This window comes from Somniosus microcephalus, chromosome 21 (assembly GCF_052327205.1).
Source record: "Somniosus microcephalus isolate GS21.2 chromosome 21, FLI_Smic_1.0, whole genome shotgun sequence".
In the NCBI taxonomy this organism is placed as follows: domain Eukaryota; kingdom Metazoa; phylum Chordata; class Chondrichthyes; order Squaliformes; family Somniosidae; genus Somniosus; species Somniosus microcephalus.
In genome coordinates, this window is record NC_141007.1 from 63,864,418 (window position 1) to 63,887,313 (window position 22,896).

The following is a 22,896-nucleotide window of genomic DNA, read 5'->3' on the forward strand; positions in this document are numbered from 1 at the left end:
ATAGAATCATATCAGATATTAGGGCCAATTTAAAGGCAGTAAGCATTCTTTGTCACTTTTCATGTCGCATGGACAGTGTAATTGTAGATAAGTGTATAGAAGTCGCTGGGGACAACCCTAACATCAAGCTATTTCATACTGAACAATGGAACTTTTTCTTGTACCCACCTTAATAGTTCATTCTGTTTTCCCCTTGTGTATTTAGTTTGAGTGTCAGCTTGCCCAGAGATAAGAATAAAATCAGACAGATCGCCTGGCATTGTCCTAGGCACCAGATTCAGACACGACAAAGGCACACCCAGCCCAGTCGACCCTGCAAAGTCCTTCTCACTAACATCTGGGGACTTGTGCCAAAATTGGGAGAGCTGTGCCAAAATTGGGAGAGCTGTCCCACAGACTAGTCAAGCAACAGCCCAGGAGAGCCCCGAGACCGGAGAGGCAGCGGACCTGCGAGGGATCACCAGAGGCGGCAGAGGTAATTAAACAGCAGCCCGAGGCAGCGAGACCCAGAGCCCCGAGACCGGAGAGGCAGCGGACCTGCGAGGGATCACCAGAGGCGGCAGAGGTAATTAAACAGCAGCCCGAGGCAGCGAGGCCCAGAGCCCCGAGACCGGAGAGGCAGCGGACCTGCGAGGGATCACCAGAGGTGGCAGAGGTCATTAAACAGCAGCCCGAGGCAGCAAGGCCCAGTGCCCCGAGACCGGAGAGGCAGCGGACCTGCGAGGGATCACCAGAGGTGGCAGAGGTAATTAAACAGCAGCCCGAGGCAGCGAGGCCCAGAGCCCTGAGACCGGAGAGGCAGCAGACCTGCGAGGGATCACCAGAGGCATACCAATCCAGGTTCCGGGAGAGAGGTAAAAAGTAATCCAAGTGTGACGTCACCAGGAAGCAGGTAAGTGATTGGTTGGTGAGTATTTCTTTTATTACAAGCTTAAATTCTGCGGTTTATATTTTCTTGGGTCTCTGTGGTGTAGTGGGGACAGTTGGTAAATAAGCACCCTAGAGCATATCTTAACTGGTGGTATTGAATTCATTTAAATTAATTAAAGGGGTAAGTCATGCCAGGAGAGCCCAGCCCCGTGTTGTGCTCCTCTTGCTCTATGTGGGAATTCAGGGACGCTGCCGGTGTCCCTGATGACCACGTGTGCCAGAAATGCATCCAGCTGCAGCTACTAACGGGCCGTATTGAGGCGCTGGAGCTGCGGATGGATGGGTTGTGGAGCATTCATGATGCTGAGAGGGTCGTGGATTACACATTTGATGAGTTGGTCACGCCGCAGGGTAGGGCTGCACAGGCAGAAGGGAAATGGGTGACCACCAGGCAGAGCAGTAGAAGCAGGCAGGTAGTGCAGAAGACCCCTGTGGCCATCCCCCTTTCAAACAGGTATACCAATTTGGATACTGTTCAGGGGGATGACTCACCAGGGGACGGCAGCAGCAGCCAACTTCCTGGCGCCGCGGGTGTTGCTGCTGCTCAGGAAGGGAGGGAAAAGAGTTGGAGAGCAATAGTGGTAGGGGATTCTATCGTAAGGGGAACAGATAGACGGTTCTGTGGCCGTAGACGTGACTCCAGGATGGTTTGTTGCCTCCCTGGTGCCAGGGTCAAGGATGTCACTGAACGGCTGCAGGGCATTCTGAAAGGGGAGGGTGAACAGGCAGAGGTCGTGGTTCACATTGGGACCAACGACATAGGTAGGAAGAGGGATGAGGTCCTGCAACAAGAATTTAGGGAGCTAGGTAGCAGATTAAAGAGCAGGACCTCAAAGGTTGTAATCTCTGGATTACTCCCGGTGCCACGTGCTAGTGAGTATAGGAATAGGAGGATAGAGCAGATGAATGCGTGGCTGAAGAGTTGGTGCAGGAGGGAGGGCTTTAGTTTCCTGGATCACTGGGCCTGCTTCTGGGAAGGTGGGACTTGTACAAGTCGGACGGGTTGCACCTGAACCAGAGCGGGACAAATATCCTTGCGGGGAGGTTTGCTAGCACTGTTCGGGGGGGTTTAAACTAAAATGGCAGGGGGTTGGGAACCTGAGCAGGGAGACAGAGAAAAGGAAAACAGGGATAAAAGCAAAAGATAGGAAGGAGAAAAAAAAAAGTGGCAGTCAGAGAAATCAACGGTTTAAATCAAACGTGGCCACAGTAAATAATAATTCTAATAGGTCTAAGAGCGTTAAAAAAACAAGCCTGAGGGCTTTGTGTCTTAATGCGAGGAGCATTTGTAATAAGGTGGATGAATTGGCTGCGCAAATAGAGGTAAACGAATACGATTTGGTTGGGATTACAGAAACGTGGTTCAAGGATGGCCAAGACTGGGAACTCAACATCCAGGGGTATTCGATATTCAGGAAAGATAGGCAAAAAGGAAAGGGAGGTGGGGTAGCACTACTGGTTAAAGAAGGGATTAATACAATTGTAATGAAGGATATTAGCTCTGATGATGTGGAACCTGTATGGGTAGAATTGAGAAATACTAAGGGGAAAAAAACATTAGTGGGAGTGGTATATAGACCTCCAAACAGTAAGGTGGAGGTTGGGGATGGCATTAAAAGGGAAATTAAAGAAGCGTGCAATAAGGGCACAGCAGTCATCATGGGTGACTTTAATCTACATATAGATTGGGCCAACCAAATTAGTAACAATACTGCGGAGGAGGAATTCCTGGAGTGTTTACGGGATGGTTTCCTGGACCAATATGTCGAGGAACCAACCAGAGATCAGGCCATCTTAGACTGGGTATTATGTAATGAGAAAGGATAAATTAGCAATCTTGTTGTACGAGGCCCCTTGGGTCGGAGCGATCATAATATGATCGAATTCTTCATTAAGATGGAGAATGAAGTAGTTGACTCAGAGACAAGGGTCCTGAATTTAAATAAAGGAAACTACGATGGTTTGAGGAGCGAGTTGGGTAGGATTGATTGGGGAATGGCACTCAAAGGGTTGACGGTGGATAGGCAATGACAAACATTCAAAGACCGAATGGATGAGCTACAGAATTTGTTCATCCCAGTTTGGCATAAAAATAAAACAAAAAAGGTGACTCAACCGTGGCTAACAAGGGAAATTAGGGATAGCATAAGATCCAAGGAGAGGACATATAAATTGGCTAGAAAAAGCAATAATCCTGAGGATTGGGAGCAGTTTAGGAGTCAACAAAGGAGGACAAAGGGATTAATTAAGAAAGGGAAAATAGAATATGAGAGTAAGCTAGCAGGGAACATAAAAACTGACTGTAAAAGCTTTTATAGATAGGTGAAGAGAAAAAGATTAGTGAAGTCAAGCATAGGTCCCTTACAGTCAGAATCAGGGGGATTTATAATGGGAAACAAGGAAATGGCAGACCAACTAAATACATACTTTGGTTCTGTCTTCACAAAGGAGGACACAAATAACCTCCCAGAGATGCCGGGGAACATCGGGTCTGATGAAAGAGAGGAACTGAAAGAAATCAGTATTTGTAGGAAAATGGTGTTAGGAAAATTGATGGGACTAAAGGCCGATAAATCCCCAGGGCCTGGTGGTCTACATCCCAGGGTACTTAAGGAAGTGGCCCTAGAAATAGTAGATGCATTACTGGTCATCTTCCAGAACTCGATAGACTCTGGAACGGTACCCATGGATTGGAGGGTAGCTAATATTACCCCACTATTCAAAAAAGGTGGTAGAGAAAAAGCAGGAGAAAAGCCTGACATCGGTAGTGGGGAAAATGCTAGAGTCTATTATAAAAGATGTAATAGCAGAGCACTTGGAAAGCAGTGACAGGATCGGACAAAGTCAACATGGATTTACAAAAGGTAAATCATGCTTGACTAATCTACTGGAATTTTTTGAGGATGTAACTGGTAAAATAGTTAAGGGAGAACCAGTGGATGTGGTGTATTTGGACTTTCAGAAGGCTTTCGATAAGGTCCCACATAAGAGATTAGCGTGCAAAATTAAGGCACATGGGATTGGGGGCAAGGTATTGACTTGGATAGAGAACTGGTTGGCGGACAGAAGGCAAAGAGTTGGAATAAACGGGTCGTTTTCCGAGTGGCAGGCAGTGACTAGTGGGGTACCGCAAGGATCGGTCCTAGGACCCCAGCTGTTCACAATATATATTAATGATCTGGACGAGGGAATTGGATGTAATATCTCCAAATTTGCAGACGACACAAAGCTGGGCGGGAGGGTAAGCTGCGAGGAGGATGTCGGGAAACTCCAGTACGATTTGGACAGGTTGGGTGATTGGGCAGAAACATGGCAAATGCAGTATAATGTGGATAAATGTGAGGTTATCCACTTTGGTGGCAAAAACAGGAAGGCAGATTATTATTTGAATGGCAATAGATTGGGAGAAGGGGAAGTGCAAAGAGACCTGGGCGTCCTTGTGCACCAGTCGCTGAAGGTAAGCATGCAGGTGCAGCAGGCGGTTAAGAAGGCAAATGGTATGTTGGCCTTCGTAGCAAGAGGGTTCGAGTACAGGAACAAGGATGTCTTGCTACAGTTGTACAGGGCCTTGGTGAGACCGCACCTTGAGTATTGTGTGCAGTTTTGGTCACCTTACCTGAGGAAGGACGTTCTTGCCATGGAGGGAGTGCAGCGAAGATTCACCAGGCTGATACCTGGGATGGCAGGAATGACGTATGAGGAGAGATTGTGTCGATTGGGCTTGTACTCACTGGAGTCTAGAAGATTGAGGGGATCTCATCGAAACCTATAAAATTCTGTCAGGTCTGGACAGACTAGATGCAGGAAGGATGTTTCTGATGGCCGGGGAGTCCAGAACCAGGGGTCATAGTCTAAGGTTAAGGGGTAAGCCATTTAGGATTGAAATGAGGAGGAATTTCTTCACCCAGAGAGTGGTGAACCTGTGGAATTCTCTGCCACAGAGGGCGGTGGAGGCTAGTTCATTAATTATATTCAAGAAAGAGTTGGATATATTTCTTGAGGCTAAAGGGATCAAGGGATATGGGGAGAAGGCAGGGACAGGGTACTGAATTTGAATGATCAGCCATGATCACATTGAATGGCGGAGCAGGCTCGAAGGGCCGAATGGCCTACTCCTGCTCCTATCTTCTATGTTTCTATGTCATACTCACAGAATCATACCTTTCAGCCAACGTCCCAGATTCCTCCATCACCATCCCTGGGTATGTCCTGTCCCACCAGCAGGACAGACCCACCAGGGGTGGCGGCACAGTGGTATACAGTCAGGAGGGAGCGGCCCTGGGAGTCCTCGACATTGACTCCGGACCCCATGAAGTCTCATGGCATCGGGTCAAAGAAACCTCCTGCTGATTACCACCTACTGCCATCCCTCAGCTGATGAATCAGTACTCCTCCATGTTGAATACCACTTGGCCCTGAGGGTAGCAAGGGCACAGAATGTACTCTGGGTGGGGGGACTTCAATGTTCATCACCAAGAGTGGCTCGGTAGCACCAATACTGACCGAGCTACCAGAGTTCTGAAGGACATAGTTGCCAGACTGGGCCTGCGGCAGGTGGTGAGAGGACCGACACGAGGGAAAAACCTACTTGACCTCATCCTCACCAATGTACCTGTCGCAGAAACATCTGTCCATGACAGTATTGGTAGGAATGACTACCGCACAGTCCTTGTGGAGACGAAGTCCCGTCTTCAAACTGAAGAAACCCTCCATTGTGTTGTGTTGTACTACTACCGTGCTAAATGGGATAGATTCAGAACAGATCTAGCAACTCAAAACTGGGTATGAGGCGCTGTGGACCACCAACAGCAGCAGAATTGTACTCCACACAATCTGTAATCTCATGGCCCGGTATATTCCTCACTCTACCATTAAGTCAGGGGACCAACCCTGGTTCAATGAGGAGTGTAGAAGAGCATGCCAGGAGCAGCACCAGGCATACCTAAAAATGAGGTGCCAACCTGATGAAGCCACAGCACAGGATTACATACATGCATGCTAAACAGCGGAAACAGTATGCTACAGACAGAGCTAAACAATCCTACAACCAATGGATCAGGTCAAAGCTCTGCAGTCCTGCCACATCGATCCATGAATGATGGTGAGCAATTAAACAACTAATTGGAGCCCAGGAGGCTCCATAAACATCCCCATCTTCAATGATGGCGGAGCCTAGCACATTAGTGCAAAAGGCAAGGCTGAAGCATTTCCAACCATCTTCAGCCAGAAGTGCGGAGTGGATGATCCATCTCGGCCTCCTCCTGAGTTCCTCACTATTCCAGAAGCCAGTCTTCAGCCAATTCAATTCACTCCATATGATATCAAGAAATAGCTGAGCAAAGGCTATGGACCCCGACAACAAAAGGAAGAGAGTAGCTAAAGTAAACATTGGTCCCTTAGAGGATGAGACTGGAGAATTAATAATGGGAAACAAGGAAATGGCAGAGACTTTGAACAAATTTTGTATCAGTCTTCATGGTAGAAGACACAAAAAGCATCCCAATAATATGGAAAATCAAGGGGCAAAAGGGAGGGAGGAACTGAAAACAATCACTATCACTAGAGAAAAAGTATGAGGCAAACTAATGGGACTAAAGACTGACAAGTCCCCTGGACCTGATGGCCTGCATCCTAGGGTCTTAAAAGAAGTGGCTGCAGAAATAGTGGATGTATTGGTTGTAATCTTCCAAAATTCCCAGGACTCTGGAAAGGTCCCAGTGGATTGGAAAACCACAAATGTAACACCCCTATTCAAGAAAGGAGGGAGACAGAAAGCAGGAAACTATAGGCCAGTTAGCCTAACATCTGTCATTGGGAAAATGCTGGAATCCATGATTAAGGAAGTAATAGGAGGACATTTAGAAAATCAAGCGGAGTCAACATGGTTTTATGAAAGGGAAATCGTGTTTGACAAATTTATTACAGTTCTTTGAGGATGTAACAAGCAGGGTGGATATAGGGGAACCAGTGGATGTAGTGTATTTGGATTTCCAAAAGGCATTCGATAAGGTGCCACTTAAAAGGCTACTGCACAAGATAAGATACAGCAAAGGCTATGGGCCCTGACAACATCCGGGCTATCATGCTGAAGACTTGTGCTCCAGAACTAGCCGCGCCTCTAGCCAAGCTGTTCCAGTACAGCTACAACACTGGCATCTATCCGGCAATGTAGAAAACTGCCCAGGTGTGTCCTGCCCACAAAAAGCAGGACAAATCCAATCTGGCCAATTACCACCCCATCAGTCTACTCTCAATCATCAGCAAAGTGATGGAAGGTGTCATCGACAGTGCTATCAAGCGGCACTTACCAATAACCTGCTCACTGATGCTCAGTTTGGGTTCCACCAAGACCACTCGGCTGCCGACCTCATTACAGCCTTGGTCCAAACATGGACAAAGGAGCTGAATTCCAGAGGTGAGGTGAGAGGGAGTGCCCTTGACATCAAGGCAGCATTTGACCGAGTGTGGCATCAAGGAGCCCTAGTAAAACTAAAGCCAATGGGAATCGGGGGGGAAAACTCTTCACTGGCTGGAGTCATACCTAGCACAAAGGAAGGTGGTTGTGGTGATTGAAGGCCAATCATCACAGCCCCAGGGCATCGCTGCAGGAGTTCCTCAGGGCAGTGGCCTAGACCCAACCATCTTCAACTGCTTCATCAATGACCTTCCCTCCAACATAAGGTCAGAAATGGGGATGTTCACTGATGACTGCAGTGTTTAGTGCCATTCACAACTCCTCAGATAACGAAGCAGCCCATGCCCGCATGCAACAAGACCTGGACAATGTTCAGGCTTGGGCTGATAAGTGGCAGATAACATTCGCGCCACAGAAGTGCCAGGCAATGACTATCTCCAACAAGCTAGAGTCTAAACAACGCCCCTTGACATGCAATGGCATTACCATCACCGAATCCCCCACCATCAACATTCTGGGGGTCACCATTGACCAGAAACTTAACTGAACCAGCCACATAAATACTGTGGCAACAATAGCAGGTCAGAGGCTAGGTATTCTGTGGTGCGTGTCTCACCTTCTGACTCCCCAAAGCCTTTCTACCATCTACAAGGCACAAGTAAGGAGTGTGATGGAATACTCTCCACTTGCCTGGATGAGTACAGCTCCAACAACACTCAAGAAGCTCGACACCATCCAGGACAAAGCAGCCCACTTAATTGGCACCCCCTCTAGCACCTTAAATGTTCACTCCCTCCACCACCGGCGTACCGTGGCTGCAGTGTGTACCATCTACAAGATGCACTGCAGCAACTCGCCAAGGCCTCTTCGGCAGCACCTCCCAAACCCACGACCTCTTCCACCTAGAAGGACAAGGGCAGCAGATGCATGGGAACACCACCACCTCCAAGTTCCGCTCCAAGTCACACATTATCCTGCACATTTGTTGCACCTGACCCCTAGTCTGCCCCACCCCACGTGACATCAGGAGCAGGTCATTGTCTCCGATGCAGCAGGGGGGTCAACATTGCAACAGGCTTTGGAGACGAGAGGTGAAGATACAATGACGCGGTTTGGGCCACAGCCCCCCAGGTGAGAGCCTTTTGCCAACGGCAGCGTGGCCTCTATACCAGTGGAGCGTGGTGAGGAAAAAAATCTCTGTTAGGATTTTGTAAAGTGATAGTGCAAACAAAAAATTAGGCATATTAGGAATATGCTCAGGATCGAGCACATTCGGGGATCACTGTGGTTAATGGACTGTAGTCTAACCCAAGCTTTCATCTTGACTACACATCTTGTGTGTAAGCCCAGTTAATGTTAACATCTTTCGTGCTTGTGAATGACAAGTTTCAGCACCAGCTGCTTATAGTCAAGTTTCGACAGAAGCAAGTGGAGTAAATATTTTTTGCTTGCATAGAATGTACTGCACAGAAACAGGCCATTCGGCCCAACTGTTCTATGCCGGTGTTTATATGAACATAAGAAATAGAAGCAGAATTAGGTCATATGGCCCCTTGAGCCAGCTCCGCCATTCAAAAAGATCATAGCTGAGCTTTTCGATTAACCAGTTTTACAGTTTTAATTATGGCGTAATAATATCAATGGCTAAGATAAGTTTTGGATAAACCTGTATCATGTTCATTAGCATGTTAATAAGTGTTGTTATTTTTATTAAGTGTGGTAACAACATGAAGGGTTCTTTGTATAATAAATGCCATAACAAATTTTAATGGTAGCTGTTGTTAACACTGTTCATTTTATGTGTGCGGCCCTCAACAGCTCACCAAAACGTATTAAGTGGCCCTCCAGCCCATATAATTGCCCACCCCTGACCTAGAAGGACAAGGGCAACAGGCATATGGGAACACTACCTCCTCAAAGTACCCATCCAAGTCACACACCATCCTGACTTCAAAATGTATTGCCATTCCCTCATCGCCACTGGGTCAAAATCCTGGAACTCCCTAGCTAACAGCACTGTGGGAGTACCTTCACCACACGGACTGCAGTGGTTCAAGAAGGTGGCTCACCACCACATTCTCAAGGGCAACTAGGAATGGGCAATAAATGCTGGCCTTGCCAGCGACACCCACATCTTGTGAATGAATGAAAAAAAGTTGGCTTAGTTAGTAATACTTCGACCTTTGAATCAGAAGATTGGATATTCAAGCTCCACTCCAGGACCTGAACATGTAATCTAGACTGATACTTCAGAATTTTGTACTGATGAAGTGCTACATTTTTGGAGATGCCATTTTTCAGATTGGATGTTAATCAGGTTCCTGTCTGTCTATTTATTAGCCTCTTTTCATTTTGTCAGTTCGTGTAGCTTCAAATTGATGATTTCCAAGACTTTTTTGCTGATAACTTTGACTGTAGCTAGTTGTCTCAGTGAGTTTCAGGAATTATATGTGCAAAGGTAACTGGACACTCCATAGATCCAATCCTAAATTCCTACCAAAGGTGGTTTTGGAATTCATTCTCTAGCATGAGGTAGTTATTTCTTTATATTATTCACGAGCTCACAACATAAGAGTGATGTGGAAGTTATGCATCTGGGCAACCAGTGTGGGGGCAGGACTTGGAAAATCCCAAGATTAAGCCTTGTGATGGGATTGCGTGGCCTGGAGGCATTCATTCTTCTCATGCAAGAGCATCATTAAAGCTTCAAAAGTTACCTTAGTGAGGTTACGGCTTCCCAACCCAACAGTTTGAATGCTTTGGCCTAAAAATACGTCACCACTAAAAGCCCATACTCGTCTCCTGGCCTTTAACGGTGAGTTCATCTGGTTTGAGAGATAAATCCCTGAAATTCCTCTGAAGGACCTTTGGGGGTAGTAGAACTTCTGCCTGCCCCAAGAATTTGCTGATGAATTTGTCCCAAATCCCAGAAACAGATGTATTTGCATATTGCAGGTGAGTGCAATTTTTCATTCTCAGAAAATTGGTCGTTTAAAGGTTAAATTCCTGGTCCCTTCCAGACCCTTAGCAACACTGGATGCAGGGATGCACAGACATCCCTTGCATCTAATGATGCTATGGCACAAATAGAGGAAAATATCCTCTATTATGCTTCTGCCTTCAAATCCGTAGGAATTTATCATGGCAGCAAAATGGCTCAGAGCTTGGTGAGTCAGATCCCACTCTAAATGATTTGCCTTTTGTTTTGATTTTTTGGATAGCTTTAATTTTATTTAGTTTGGACTAGGTCAGGGAGAGCTGAGTGTTGAATAATAAATACATCATAGTAGCCACCTGCATATGGGCATTGGCTTGCAGAATCTTCTGACTTACATCACAATCAATCTGTACATTGAATGAATCAAACCCTTTCGTGTTCACATTTGTCAAAGGCTGTTCTGTTGGAGCCTTCATTGCCACATGCTTGCCATCTATGGTACCCTGGGGATTTGAGCTAGCTGGTAAAACTTTCTGGGTTTCTCCTTCTGTTGGTGGGGTGTGATGCCAGGTGGTGGGAGCGGCAGTCGGAGGGGAGCAGCACTGGGCAGGAGCGGCAGTCGGAGCGGAGTGCGCTCTCTGCAGCCGGCAGCTTCGGGCGTCTGTCCTTCCGGGGCCCTGTTAGGCAGTCAGTGGTGGTAGGGTGGGAGAGACAGACAGAGGTGTGTGTGTGTATGCATTTCTGCAGATCGGCCACATTTTAATTAAATTAAATTTTAGTGCATGCATTTCTTAAAAAGCTGCATTTTCATATAATTTTAATATATATTGGCCCGTATTATGCGCTGAAAACCAGCATTTCCGATCTGTCAAGAATCCTCTTGACAGATCGGACGTCTGCCCTGGAGAAGGGCCTCTGCGGGTGGAGAGTTCCGCTTTCTGCAGAACTTCCACCCGCTGAAAACCCTTAGAAATCTTACGCCTGGTAAAAGCAGGCGTAAGTTCTGCTTTTACCATCATAAGAGTTTAAAAAAGTTTTTAAAAAAATTTCACTCATTTATAATTTCAAAATAGTTTTAAAAAAGATAAGTTTATTTTTAGCCCCGTAAAAAGCTTTAATTACTTTTTTCAAAAAATTTAATTTTTGTTTAATATATTTAATTTAATGTAATTTTAACTCATTTTAAAAATGTGATGGTTTTTAAAAAATTTATTTAATGTTTTGATGTCTTTTTGGGGTGATTTCCATTCATACCTTGACATGTCTATCTGTCAAAAGTATGAAGGGAGATTCCCTTCTCCTATTGGCTGGCCTGGCCCACGAGATCCCAGGGACGCTTGCGAAATGCCTGCGCCCCAGGGATATGTGGGCCCTGCACATTTTGACTATGGAGAGGCCCAGCATCGGAAGTGTCCGGACCTCAGGAGCCCTCAGGTAAGAGTGTAGATTTTTTTCCGATAGGAGGAATCCGCACGCAGGAAGCCTCCTATCGGAAATTACGGGCCAATATAATGTAAGAGGGGGAGGGGAGCCGAAAAGGTGGGGGTGTGAGGGAGAGCGGACCCGAGGGAGGGAGGGTGTAGTGGAAGTATGTATGTGTGTGTGTGTGCTAAGCCCATTCAGCAAAACCTGGTCTCCAATTGTCCTGGGTTTCCTTGCCATTGGACCAAGACCTCGCTCTGTCAAGTTCGTGTGGTAGCTGGTGAATATTAAGGGAATCATTGAATATTAAGGGAATCAAGAGATATGAGGATAGTTCAGGAAAGTGGAGATGAGGTAGAAGATCAGCCATGATCTTATTGATTGGCGGAGCAGGCTCGAAGGGCCAAATGACCTAAGCCTGCTCCTATTTCTTATGTTCTTATGGCGTACAACAGCCACCCCACATTAAAAGAATTCACGCACAGGCATCATCCCCCCCTTTAAAATGAAGTTTGGGACCTGGAACGTCAGGACCCTCATGGATAACCCCAACAACGACAAACCTGAACGTCACACCGCTGTCATAGCCCAGGAACTCAGACGCTTCGACATCAACATCGCTGCCCTGAGCAAAACACGGCAGGCAGGAGAAGGCCAGCTCAAGGAACAAGGTGGTCGGTACATCTTCTTCTGGAAAGGCAAACCAGAAGAGGAATGCTATCTCCATGGGGTTGGCTTCGCCATCGAAAATGAGCTAGTTTGTTGTCTCAGAGATTCCCCTTGTGGATTAAACGGATGCCTCATGACCCTTCGGCTCATTCTAACCCAGAATCAGTACGCTATGGTTGTCAGTGTGTACGCCCCAACCCTGGAAGCTGCGGACGAGGCCAAAGAGGAATTCTACTCCAGCCTTGGACAATCCCTGTCCCGAGTTCCAATGGGTGACAAGCTGATTCTTCTTGATGATTTTAATGCCAGAGTTGGAAAGGACACAAACCTCTGGAGAGGTGTGATTGGCACGGAAGGAGTAGGGCAAACCAACTCCAACGGAATCCTTCCCCTGACAAAATGCTTAAAATATGGTCTTGTCATAACAAACACCTTGTTTCATCAGAGAGATAAGTACAAGGCCTCATGGCAACACCCTCGCTCCAGGCATTGGCATCTGTTGGACTACATCATCGTCTGAGCGCGGAACCGCAAGGATGTCCACATCACCCACGCCATGACAGGAGCTGAAAACTGCTGGACTGACCACCACCTAATCCGTTCCGTTATCTCCATCAACCTAGCCTCAAAATAGCGGCAGCAACAGAAACGCTGCCACAGAAAAATCAATGCTGAAGGTCTCAAAGCCCCTGCCAAAAAAGCCCTATTCAGCCACGCCTCACAGCTAATCTGATGACTTCCAATGAACCGGAGCCGCAGAGTGTCCATAGTGCCTGGTCTGCCCTTAAGTCCACCATAATTAGCACCTGCAAAGAGACTCTTGGTTACTCTACCAGAAAACATCAAGACTGATGTCATAAATCGCAACTTCTAAAAGAAGTAACTTGAAGTACTACTGAACAGCCAAGTGAGGGTGCCGTCCGAGGAGTATAAATACTCGGGCGTGGGCCCACCTTGACCAGAGACAATCTGGAAACAGGAAGCTAGTGACTACTAACTAGACCTCCATGTTTTGTTACAAGTCGATTAAAGCCTTGCTTTATGTACAACCAAGTGCGTAGTGAGTCTTTATTACATCAACTGGTTTGATGAGAACAACCAGGAGATCCAGGAGCTAATAAATCATAAACGTAAGGCGTTCTTGAATTGGAAACATCATCACAACTCGAGGGAAAGAAGACAGATTTACAGACAACTGAAGGCCGAGGTCCAACAAAAAACTCGTGACCTAAAGAACAAATGGTGGGTGGAAAGAGCGCAGGAGATCCAACAACTAACCGACAACCATGACATGCATAGATTCTTTAGCACAGTCAAGACCATCTACGGCCCAAGTACCCAAGGACCTATCCCGCTGAGAGCTAAGAACGGTGAGGTGCTCATAAAGGACAGAGAGGCAGTCAATGCCCGCTGGAAGGAGCACTTCGAAGATCTCAACCAAGATTCCGTCTTCGACGTGAGTATCCTTGACTCCATCCCACAGCATGCCATCTGCCACTACCTCGGCACAATCCCAGCCCAGCATGAGGTTGAAAAGGCCATCCGACAGCTGAAAAACAACAAGGATTCCGGAGCAGATGAAATTCCCGCCGAAGTACGAAAGCATGGCGGAGATGTACTCATGGTGCAAATCCATAACCTTATCTCCCTTATCTGGAAGGAGGAGAGCATGCCGTAATCATGACCATCTTCAGGAAAGGAGACAAGTCCGATTGCGGTAATACAGAAGGGTTTCCCTATTGTCTGCCACAGGGAAAGTCATTGCAAGAATCCTCCTCAATCGTCTCCTCCCAGTGGCTGAAGAGCACCTCCCAGAGTCAAAATGCAGATTCTGCCCACTAAGGGGCACAATGGACATGATTTTCACTGTGCGACAAATCCAAGAAAAACATATGGAGCAGCATCAACTTCTGTACATGGCCTTTTTTGACCTCACTGCCTTCAACTCTGTTAACCAAGTGCAATTATGGAGTGTCCTTCTCAAATTTGGCTGTCCTCAAAAATTCATTACCATCCTCCGTCAGCTCCATGATGACATGAAAGCTGTGATCCTTACTAACGGATCCATCACAGACCCAATACAAGTGAAGACCGAGGTCAAGCAAGGCTGGGTCATTGCGCCACGCTCTTCCCAATCTTTCTCACTGCAATACTTCATCACACCTCTAACAAGCGTCCCGCCGGAGTGGAGCTAATCTACAGGACGAACGGGAAACTGTTCAATCTCCGTCGCCTTCAGTCCAGAACCAAGATTGCTCCAATCTCTGTTATTGAATTACAGTATGCAGATGACGCTTGTGTTTGTGCACACTCGGAGGCCGAACTCCAAACCATCATTGACTCCTTCACTGAAGCATACGAGAGACTGGGCCTTACATTAAACATCCAAAAGACAAAGGTTCTTTACCAACCTACCCCCGCCGCACAACACTGCCCCCCGACTATCAAAATCCATGACGAGACCTTAGACAGTGTGGACCACTTTCCATACCTTGGGAGCCTTCTGTCAGCGAGGGCGGACATCGATGTCAAAATCCAACACCGACTTCAGTGTGCCAGTGCAGCCTTCGGCCGCCTGAGGAAAAGAGTGTTTGAAGACCAAGACCTCAAACCCGGCACCAAGCTCATGGTCTACAGAGCAGCAGTGATACCCGCCCTCCTGTATGCTTCAGGAACATGGACAATGTACAGTAGGCACTCAAAGCACTGGAGAAGTATCACCAATGCTGCCTCCGCAAAATCCTGCAGATCCATTGGCAGGATAGGCGTACCAATGTCAGTGTTCTCTCTCAGGCCAACATCCCCAGCATTGAGACATTGATCACGCTCAATCAGCTCCGACGGACGGGCCACATTATCCACATGCCTGATACAAGACTCCCAAAACAGGCACTCTACTCCGAGCTCCATCATGGCAAGCGATTTCCAGGAGGGCAGAGAAAACGCTTCAAGGACGTCCTCAAAGCCTCCTTGAAAAAATGTAACATCCTCATTGACTCTTGGAAATCCTTGGCCCAAGACTGCTCAAATTGGAAGAGAAGCATTCGAGAAGGCGCCGAACACAGAGTTTTCTCATCAGGAGCATGCGGAGGCCAAGTACAAACAGCAGAAGGAGTGTATGACAAACCAAGCACTCCACCCACTCATCCCTTCAACCACTACCTGCCCCATCTGTGGCAGAGTCTGTAGATCCCGCATAGGACTCATTAGTCACCTTAGAACCCACAATATTGGAGTGGAAGCAAGCCACTCCGGGGGACTGCCTAAGAAGAAGGAGGGATGTGATTCCAAATTTGATAAACTCTGCTGCTCTGTTGACAAACATGTTTGTGACCTGCCGAATGGCTGCCATGATTGCTCTCTGGCTGGCATTACACAGATCTCTTGTGGCAGCTTGAAACAATCCAGAGCCAAAACAATTCAGGGCAGTGATCTCTTTTGTAGCCACAGACAGAGCAGTTTTGATAGTGGAGCAAGGCTGTAGATCTTCATGAAGCAGGTCGCACAGATGTGCAGTGGCAGCCATAGAGGATCGCTCACTTCTAACCCAAAGCTCCTCCCAGAGGTCCTCGACTGTGCTGTGCTGCCTATATACACACTATGCAGGGTAGTACCTAGTGGGCTGGTCTCTTCTGCGACGCTGCCTTATTTTCCATACCTCCACAGTATTTTGTTGTTCCTCCTCCTCCATAAGGATAGTATAGCAAGGTATGTCCATGGGGAACACCACACCTTCTCCAGAGATGTTCTGAGTATGGTAGCGATGGTGTGTGGGAAGTCCAAAATTGTAGGAGTGGGGTAAGACTGTAGCACTATGGGAGGTAAAGTGCAAATCTCAGTTTGGGGGGGGGGGGGGCGGGGGGGTTAAAAATTTAAAATCGTGGAAACCATCCCTACCCCACCCTGTATGCATCTGCTATAATTTTTATGGCAGCAGGTTGCATGCCGTACGTGTGTCCAGTCTTGGAGAGGCGGCACACTTCATTATAATATTTAAATCAGGCTCCCACAGTGCAATTCGGAGCCTGATATTGCTGGCCAGATTTCTCAGGACTCAGGAAACCCGGCAGTGAAATGACGGCTTTTTAGAGCACTCCTTGTGGGCCAGGAGGAGCAGGAGTGCTTCCCCAAGCCCCTCAAGCAAACTTGCAGCCTCCCTTCTGCCGATCGCTGCCACTGTCGGCCCCCACAACCCCAACCTTTCCCACCCAATTGCTGGGCTCTGACAAATGTTTGATGGTTGAATGAAAGTCACTTAGTCAGAGTTTGGCACAAGCATTTTACACATTTACATCATCATCAAGTTACATCAAGTGTACAGCATCGAAACAGGCCATTCAGCCTAACTGGTCTATGCCAGCATTTATGCTCCACACGAGCCTCCTCCCACCCTACTTCATCTCACCTTATCAGCATATCCTTCTTATTCCATTCTCTCTCATGTGCTTAACTAGCTTCCCCTTAAGTGCATATATGCTATTTGCCTCAACTACTCGTAGTCTTAGCTGCAGCCTGTGGGAGTTTGTGGAGAGCATCGCAATCCCGAGCAACCACATCTGCAGCAACTGTCTGCAACTCGAGGAACTTCGGCTCAGAATTGCTGAGCTGGAGTACGAGCTGCAGATATTACGATGCGTCAGGGAGGGGGAGAGTTACCTGGACACTTTGTTCCAGGAGGCAGTCACACCCTTTAGGTTAACTAGTACTTTAGAGTTTGTCAGTGGTCAGGGACAGGAGGATATGACTGCGAGTCAGGAAGGTATGGGGACCCAGGATGTAGTGATGGAGGAGCCTCAGCGCTGGACCTTGTCCAACAGGTATGAGGTATTTTCTACCTGTATGGATAAGCAAAACAACTGCAGGGAGGATGGCAAACTGACCATGGCACTGTGGTACAGGGGGCCATCCAAGTGCGGGGAAAAGGAAGGAATGTGGTAGTAGTAGAGGACAGTATAGTCAGGGGATAGATACTGTTCTCTGCAGCTGCGAAAGAGAGTCCTGAAGGCAGTTTTGCCTGCCCGGTGCAAGGGTTAAGGATATCTCCTCGCGGCTGGAGAAGAACTTGGAGTGGGAGGGGGAGGATCCAGTTGTCGTGGTCCATGTAGGAACCAATGACATAGATAAAACTAACAATGAGGTTCTGCTGAGGGAGTTTGAGGAGCTAGGGTCTAAATTAATAAGCAGAACCACAAGGGTAATAATCTCTGGATTACTACCTGAGCCTCGCGCAAATTGGCATAGGGTCAAGCAGATCAGAGAGTTAAATGCGTGGCTCAAAGAGTGGTGTGGGAAAAAGGGGTTTCAATTCATGGGGCACTGGCACCAGTACTGGGGAAAGAGGGAGCTGTTCCTTCAGTACAGGCTCCACTTCAACTGGGCTGGGACCAGCGTCCTGGCGAATCGAATAACTAGGGCTTTAGATAGGGCTTTAAACTAAAAAAGGGGGTGAGGGGCCAGGTGAGGGGAAATTTAGAAATCTAAAGAGAAAGGTCAAGGCAATAGAGCAGTGTAGCGATTTGGATAAAAATCAGCAGTTTGACAGGAAGGGACAGAGAGTTTAACGGTAGCAGTGCAGCAGAGAATAAGGTCAAAGCAGGGAATAATAGTAAAAAAGTTAAATTAAAGGCACTTTATCTGAATGCACGAAGCATTCATAATAAGATAGATGAACTCGTGGCACAAATAGAGATAAATCAGTTTGATCTAATAGCAATTACAGAGACATGGTTGCAAGGTGACCAAGGTTGGGAACTAAATGTTCCAGGGTACTTGACGCTTCGAAAAGACAGGCAGAATGGAAAAGGAGGGGGAGTAGCCCTGATAATAAAGGATGACATAAAGACAGTAGTGAGAAAGGATCTCAGCTCGGAAGATCAGGAAGTAGAATCAGTAAGGGTAGAGATAAGGAATAACAAGGGGCAGAAAACACTGTTAGGAGTAGTATATAGGCCCCCTACCAGTAGCTGAACCGTTGGACAGAATATTAATCAAGAAATAGTAGGAGTTTGCAACAAAGCTAATGCAATAATCTTGGGGGACTTTAATCTTCATATAGACTGGACAAATCAAATTGGCAAAGGTAGTCTGGAGGACGAGTTCATGAAATGCATTCGGGATAATTTCCTAGAACAATATGTCATGGAACTAACCAGGGAACAGGTTATTTTAGATCTTGTACTGTGTAATGAGACAGGGTTGATTAACAATCTCATAGTAAAGGATCCTCTGGGGCAGAGTGATCATAATATGATAGAATTTCACGTTAATTTTGAGATTGACTTGCCTAGGTCCGAACTAGAGCCTTAAACTAATTACATAGGTATGAGGGGCGAGTTGGCTAAGGTAGATTGGGAAAAAAAGGTATGGCGGTAGATAAGCAGTGGCTAGCATTTCAAGAAATATTTCATAATTCTCAACAAAAATACGTTCCATTGAGAAACAAAAACTCCATGGGAAAAGTGATCCAACCGTGGCTAACTAAAGAAGTTAAGGATAGCATTAGATTGAAAGAAGAAGCTTATAATGTTGCAAAGAATAATAGTAAGCCTGAGGATTGGGAGAGTTTCAGAAACCAGCAAAGGTTGACTAAAAAATTGATAAAAAGGGGAAAAATAGAATATGAGAGAAAACTAGCAAGAAATATAAAAGCAGATTGTAAGAGCTTCTACAAGTATGTAAAAATGAAGAGAGTAGCAAAAGTAAACGTTGGTCCCTTAGAGGCTGAGACAGGAGAAATTATTATGGGGAATAAGGAAATGGCAGAAACGTTAAACAAATATTTTGTATCTGTCTTTACAGTAGAAGACACAAAAAGCATATCAAAAATGGTGGGGAGCCAAGGGTCTAATGAGGGTGAGGAACTTAACGTAATTAATATAAGTAGAGGAAAAAGTACTTGAGAAACTAAATGGGCTAAAAGCTGACAAAATCCCCTGGACCTGATGGCCTACATCCTAGGGTTCTAAAAGAAGTGGCTGAAGAGATAGTGGATGCATTGGTTTTGATCTTCCAAAATTCCCTAGATTCTAAAATGGTCTCAGCGGATTGGAAGGTCGCAAATGTAACATCGCTATTCAAGAAAGGAGGGAGAGAAAAAACAGGGAACTACAGGCCAGTTAGTCTGACGTCAGTCATCGGGAAATTGCTGGAATCCATTGTTAAGGAAGTGTATTAGCGCACTTAGAAAATCATAACATGATTAGGCAGAGTCAACATGGTTTTATGAAAGGGAAATCGTGCTTAACAAATTTATTAGAGTTTTTTGAGGATGTAACTAGCAGAGTAGATAAAGGGGAACCAGTGGATGTAGTATATTTGGATTTCCAAAAGGCATTCGATAAGGTGCCACATAAAAGGTTATTATACAAGATTAGAGCTCACGGGTTTGGGGTAATATAGTAGCATGGATAGAGGATTGGTTAACGGACAGAAAACAGAGAGTAGGGATAAACAGATCTTTTTCAGGTTGGCAGGCTCTAACTAGTGGGATGCTGCAAGGATCAGTGTTGGGGCCTCAGTTATTTATAATCTATATTAATGACCTAGATGAACGGACCAAGTGTAATGTTTGCTGATGATACAAAGCTCGGCGGGACAGTAAGCTGTGAAGAAAACACAAAGGGCTCAAATTTCCAAGCCCCGTGGAGGTGGGTTTGGAGGCGGGAGTGGTGGGAAAATTGCAGAATCGGGGGGGCAGGAGCCCATCCTGCCCCCAACCCGCCTCCGTGCCAATGTCCCAGGAGGCGGGTATCCGACCTGTGCTGGGAGCAGCCTCCCGGAGGCGGGAAGGAAATTATTGCCAATTAAATGCCTGTTAATGGGTAGTTAACAGACAGTTTTTTGCCTAATCCCTATTTTTAGCCCTGAAGTGTGGGCTTCCCGACAGCTCCGAATCACACCAAGTTAGCGAGGCGGACCGTCGGTCTGAAGGGGTTGGAGGGGTCGAGATGTCCATTGTGCAGGTGAGTGATGGGTGCATGTGTGCAGAGGTAAGTGTGTGAGGTAAGTGTAAAGTGTTTTAATAAGTTTTACTTACCTTTACTTTCTCCTGCAGGCTTCCTTCCTTCAGTTCTCGGGAGTCCCTCAGCTCACCAGCACAGAAAGCAGAATGGCCGCTGAACTGTCAAAAGCTGCAGCCTCTGCTTTCTGGTTTGGAGAGCTCTCTAACTGAGTCTGAGTAGAAGGACTCAAGTTAGAAGACAGATTGTCAGTGTTTGACAGCTTCACAGAGCTATCAAACGCTGATTTTTCATCTGTCAAAAGCTCTTGACAGATGAAATGTCAATCGCTGACATCACCAGTAACCAGGTGTCCCTTAATTGGCCTGCTGAGCCCGCTGGGCAGGCTTAACAAGGTCAATCAAGGGAAAATAGTGTGGGTTGGCCACAAGTCGATGGAGGTGGGACTACAACCCAAAAAGTGGGAGTCCCACCTCCATCACGTCCCCATTGATAAATTCGAGCCCAAAGAGTCCGCAATATAGATAGACTAAGTGAGTGGGCAGTAAAGTTGCAGATGGAGTATAATGTAGGGAAATGTGAGATTATTGACTTTGGTAGGAAGAATAGAAAAACAGAATATTTTTTAAATAGTGAGAAACTTTCAAACGTTGGTGTTCTGATAGATTTGGGTGTCCTCGTGCAAGAAATACAGAAAGCTAGCATGCAGGTACAGCAAGCAATAAGGAAGGCATGTTGGTCTTTATTGCAAGGGGGTTGGAGTATAAGAGTAAGGAAGCCTTGCTACAATTGTACAGGGCCTTGGTGAGACCACACCTGGAGTACTGTGCGCAGTTTTGGTCTCCTTATCTAAGGAAGGATATACTTGCCTTGGAGGTGGTGCAACGAAGGTTCACTAGATTGATTCCTGGAATGAGAGGGCTGTCCTATGATGAGAGATTGTGTAGAATGGGCCTATACTCTCTGGAGTTTAGAAGAATGAGAGCTGATCTCATTGAAACATACAAGATTCTGAAGGCGATTGACAGGGTAGATGCTGAGAGGTTGTTTCCCCTGGCTGAAGTGTCTAGAACTAGGGGGCATGGTCTCAGAATAAGGGGTAGGCCATTTAAGACTGAGGAATTTTTTCACTCAGAGGGTTGTGAATCTTTGGAATTCTCTGCCCCAGAGGGCTGTGGATGTTGAGTCTTTGAGTATGTTCATGGCTGAGATCGATAGATTTTTGGACTCTAGGGGACTCAAGGGATATGGAGAGCGGGCGGGAAAGTAGAGTGGAGGTCGATGATCAGCCATGATCTTATTGAATGGCGGAGCAGGCTCGAGGGGCCGTATGGCCTACTCCTGCTCTTATTCCTTATGTTCTTATATGAAGAATATTACATAGCCTTGGTGTGTTATGAGTTTGAAAAGACCCCCACCAATCCCAATCTCTCCCAATTGCTGGGGACCGTCCCCAATGGTTCCCCCCCCCCTGCCCAACCATCACACTCCCCCACACCTCCCTGTAAATATTGGAACGTATGTTTCTATAGGTAACAATGTAATGTAGCATTGGAGCATTGCTCTTGTACTATTTGTAGGCCATAAGGGAATTTAAGATCATTTATATTCACCTATTTTATTAGCTTGTTTTTTTAACAGGATAGATTTTCTTATGTTTTTATAGATTGTTAAGCAGTCAATACTAGAACTCCATCTACAACCTGAAGACAGCTTTGTCCTGAAAATAATTCAGTTAGAGGAAATACTTCAAGTACGTCACTCAGTCTTCGTCATTGGTAATGCTGGAACTGGAAAATCGCAGGTAAGTCCTAGTTTGAAATGCTTGATGCAGTGAAACAGTGATTTTCTCATTAAACAAAGTCCTTTCTGCATGCCATGATCTATAACTTAAAAATGTGAGGTCATCAATTGTTCCCTCATTCGGAACATCTGGCTTCAGTGTACCAAATTACAACAAACAAGCTACACAACCACATTGACTCACAACCCTGGTTTAATGAGGAAGTTGTACAATACTAGCTTAAAATATATATGTTTTGGTAGCGGGGAAGATCAAGTAACCAGGAGGATGGGGAAATCTATGCCAAGTCCCATTCTGAAAATATTCACCAGAGGTACAAGTTTAAGATCAGCTCTCAGCAGAGTTATTTTCAGACTGGCTCCCAGAACTAGTGGAAAATAGTCTGACCCTGAAATTCCTGCAGGCCCACTCTGCCAGAGCCACAGTGACTGCACCGGAGTGGAACCCCCATTGGACATAGTGCAAAGTCGTTGACCACGTCCAAAATTCCAGGAACAGCGTCATTTGCATGACTGGGGTGGGCACATCATTTTCTCAAGGGCACTTTGGGATGGGGGGGTGGGGAGTTGGTGACCACCCTGATATGCCCTTGGCAGGTTTAGCAGGACACATTTGTTCCAACTAAGGCTCCCAAAGGCCCTTCTGGACTGAAGCCATGGGGGGGGGTGGGGGAATTCATCCATTTAGCGCTTCCCGTTAGCGGCTGCAGATGGCGCTAATGGGGCGCTAGAGCAGTATCGCCAGGGTGAGGCGAATCCAG

The 22,896-nt window shown here is 46.5% G+C and overlaps 1 protein-coding gene across 1 annotated transcript in view; it reads left to right on the forward strand.

The window, feature by feature from the left end:
* Positions 1-22,896, forward strand: part of LOC147102876 (dynein axonemal heavy chain 17-like) — a 908,504-nt gene that overhangs the window by 547,669 nt on the left and 337,939 nt on the right. The window contains exon 44 of the mRNA XM_085963770.1: positions 21,999-22,136. Within this exon, the coding sequence (XP_085819896.1) occupies positions 21,999-22,136 (138 nt within the window). The remainder of the gene's footprint in view (positions 1-21,998; positions 22,137-22,896) is intronic.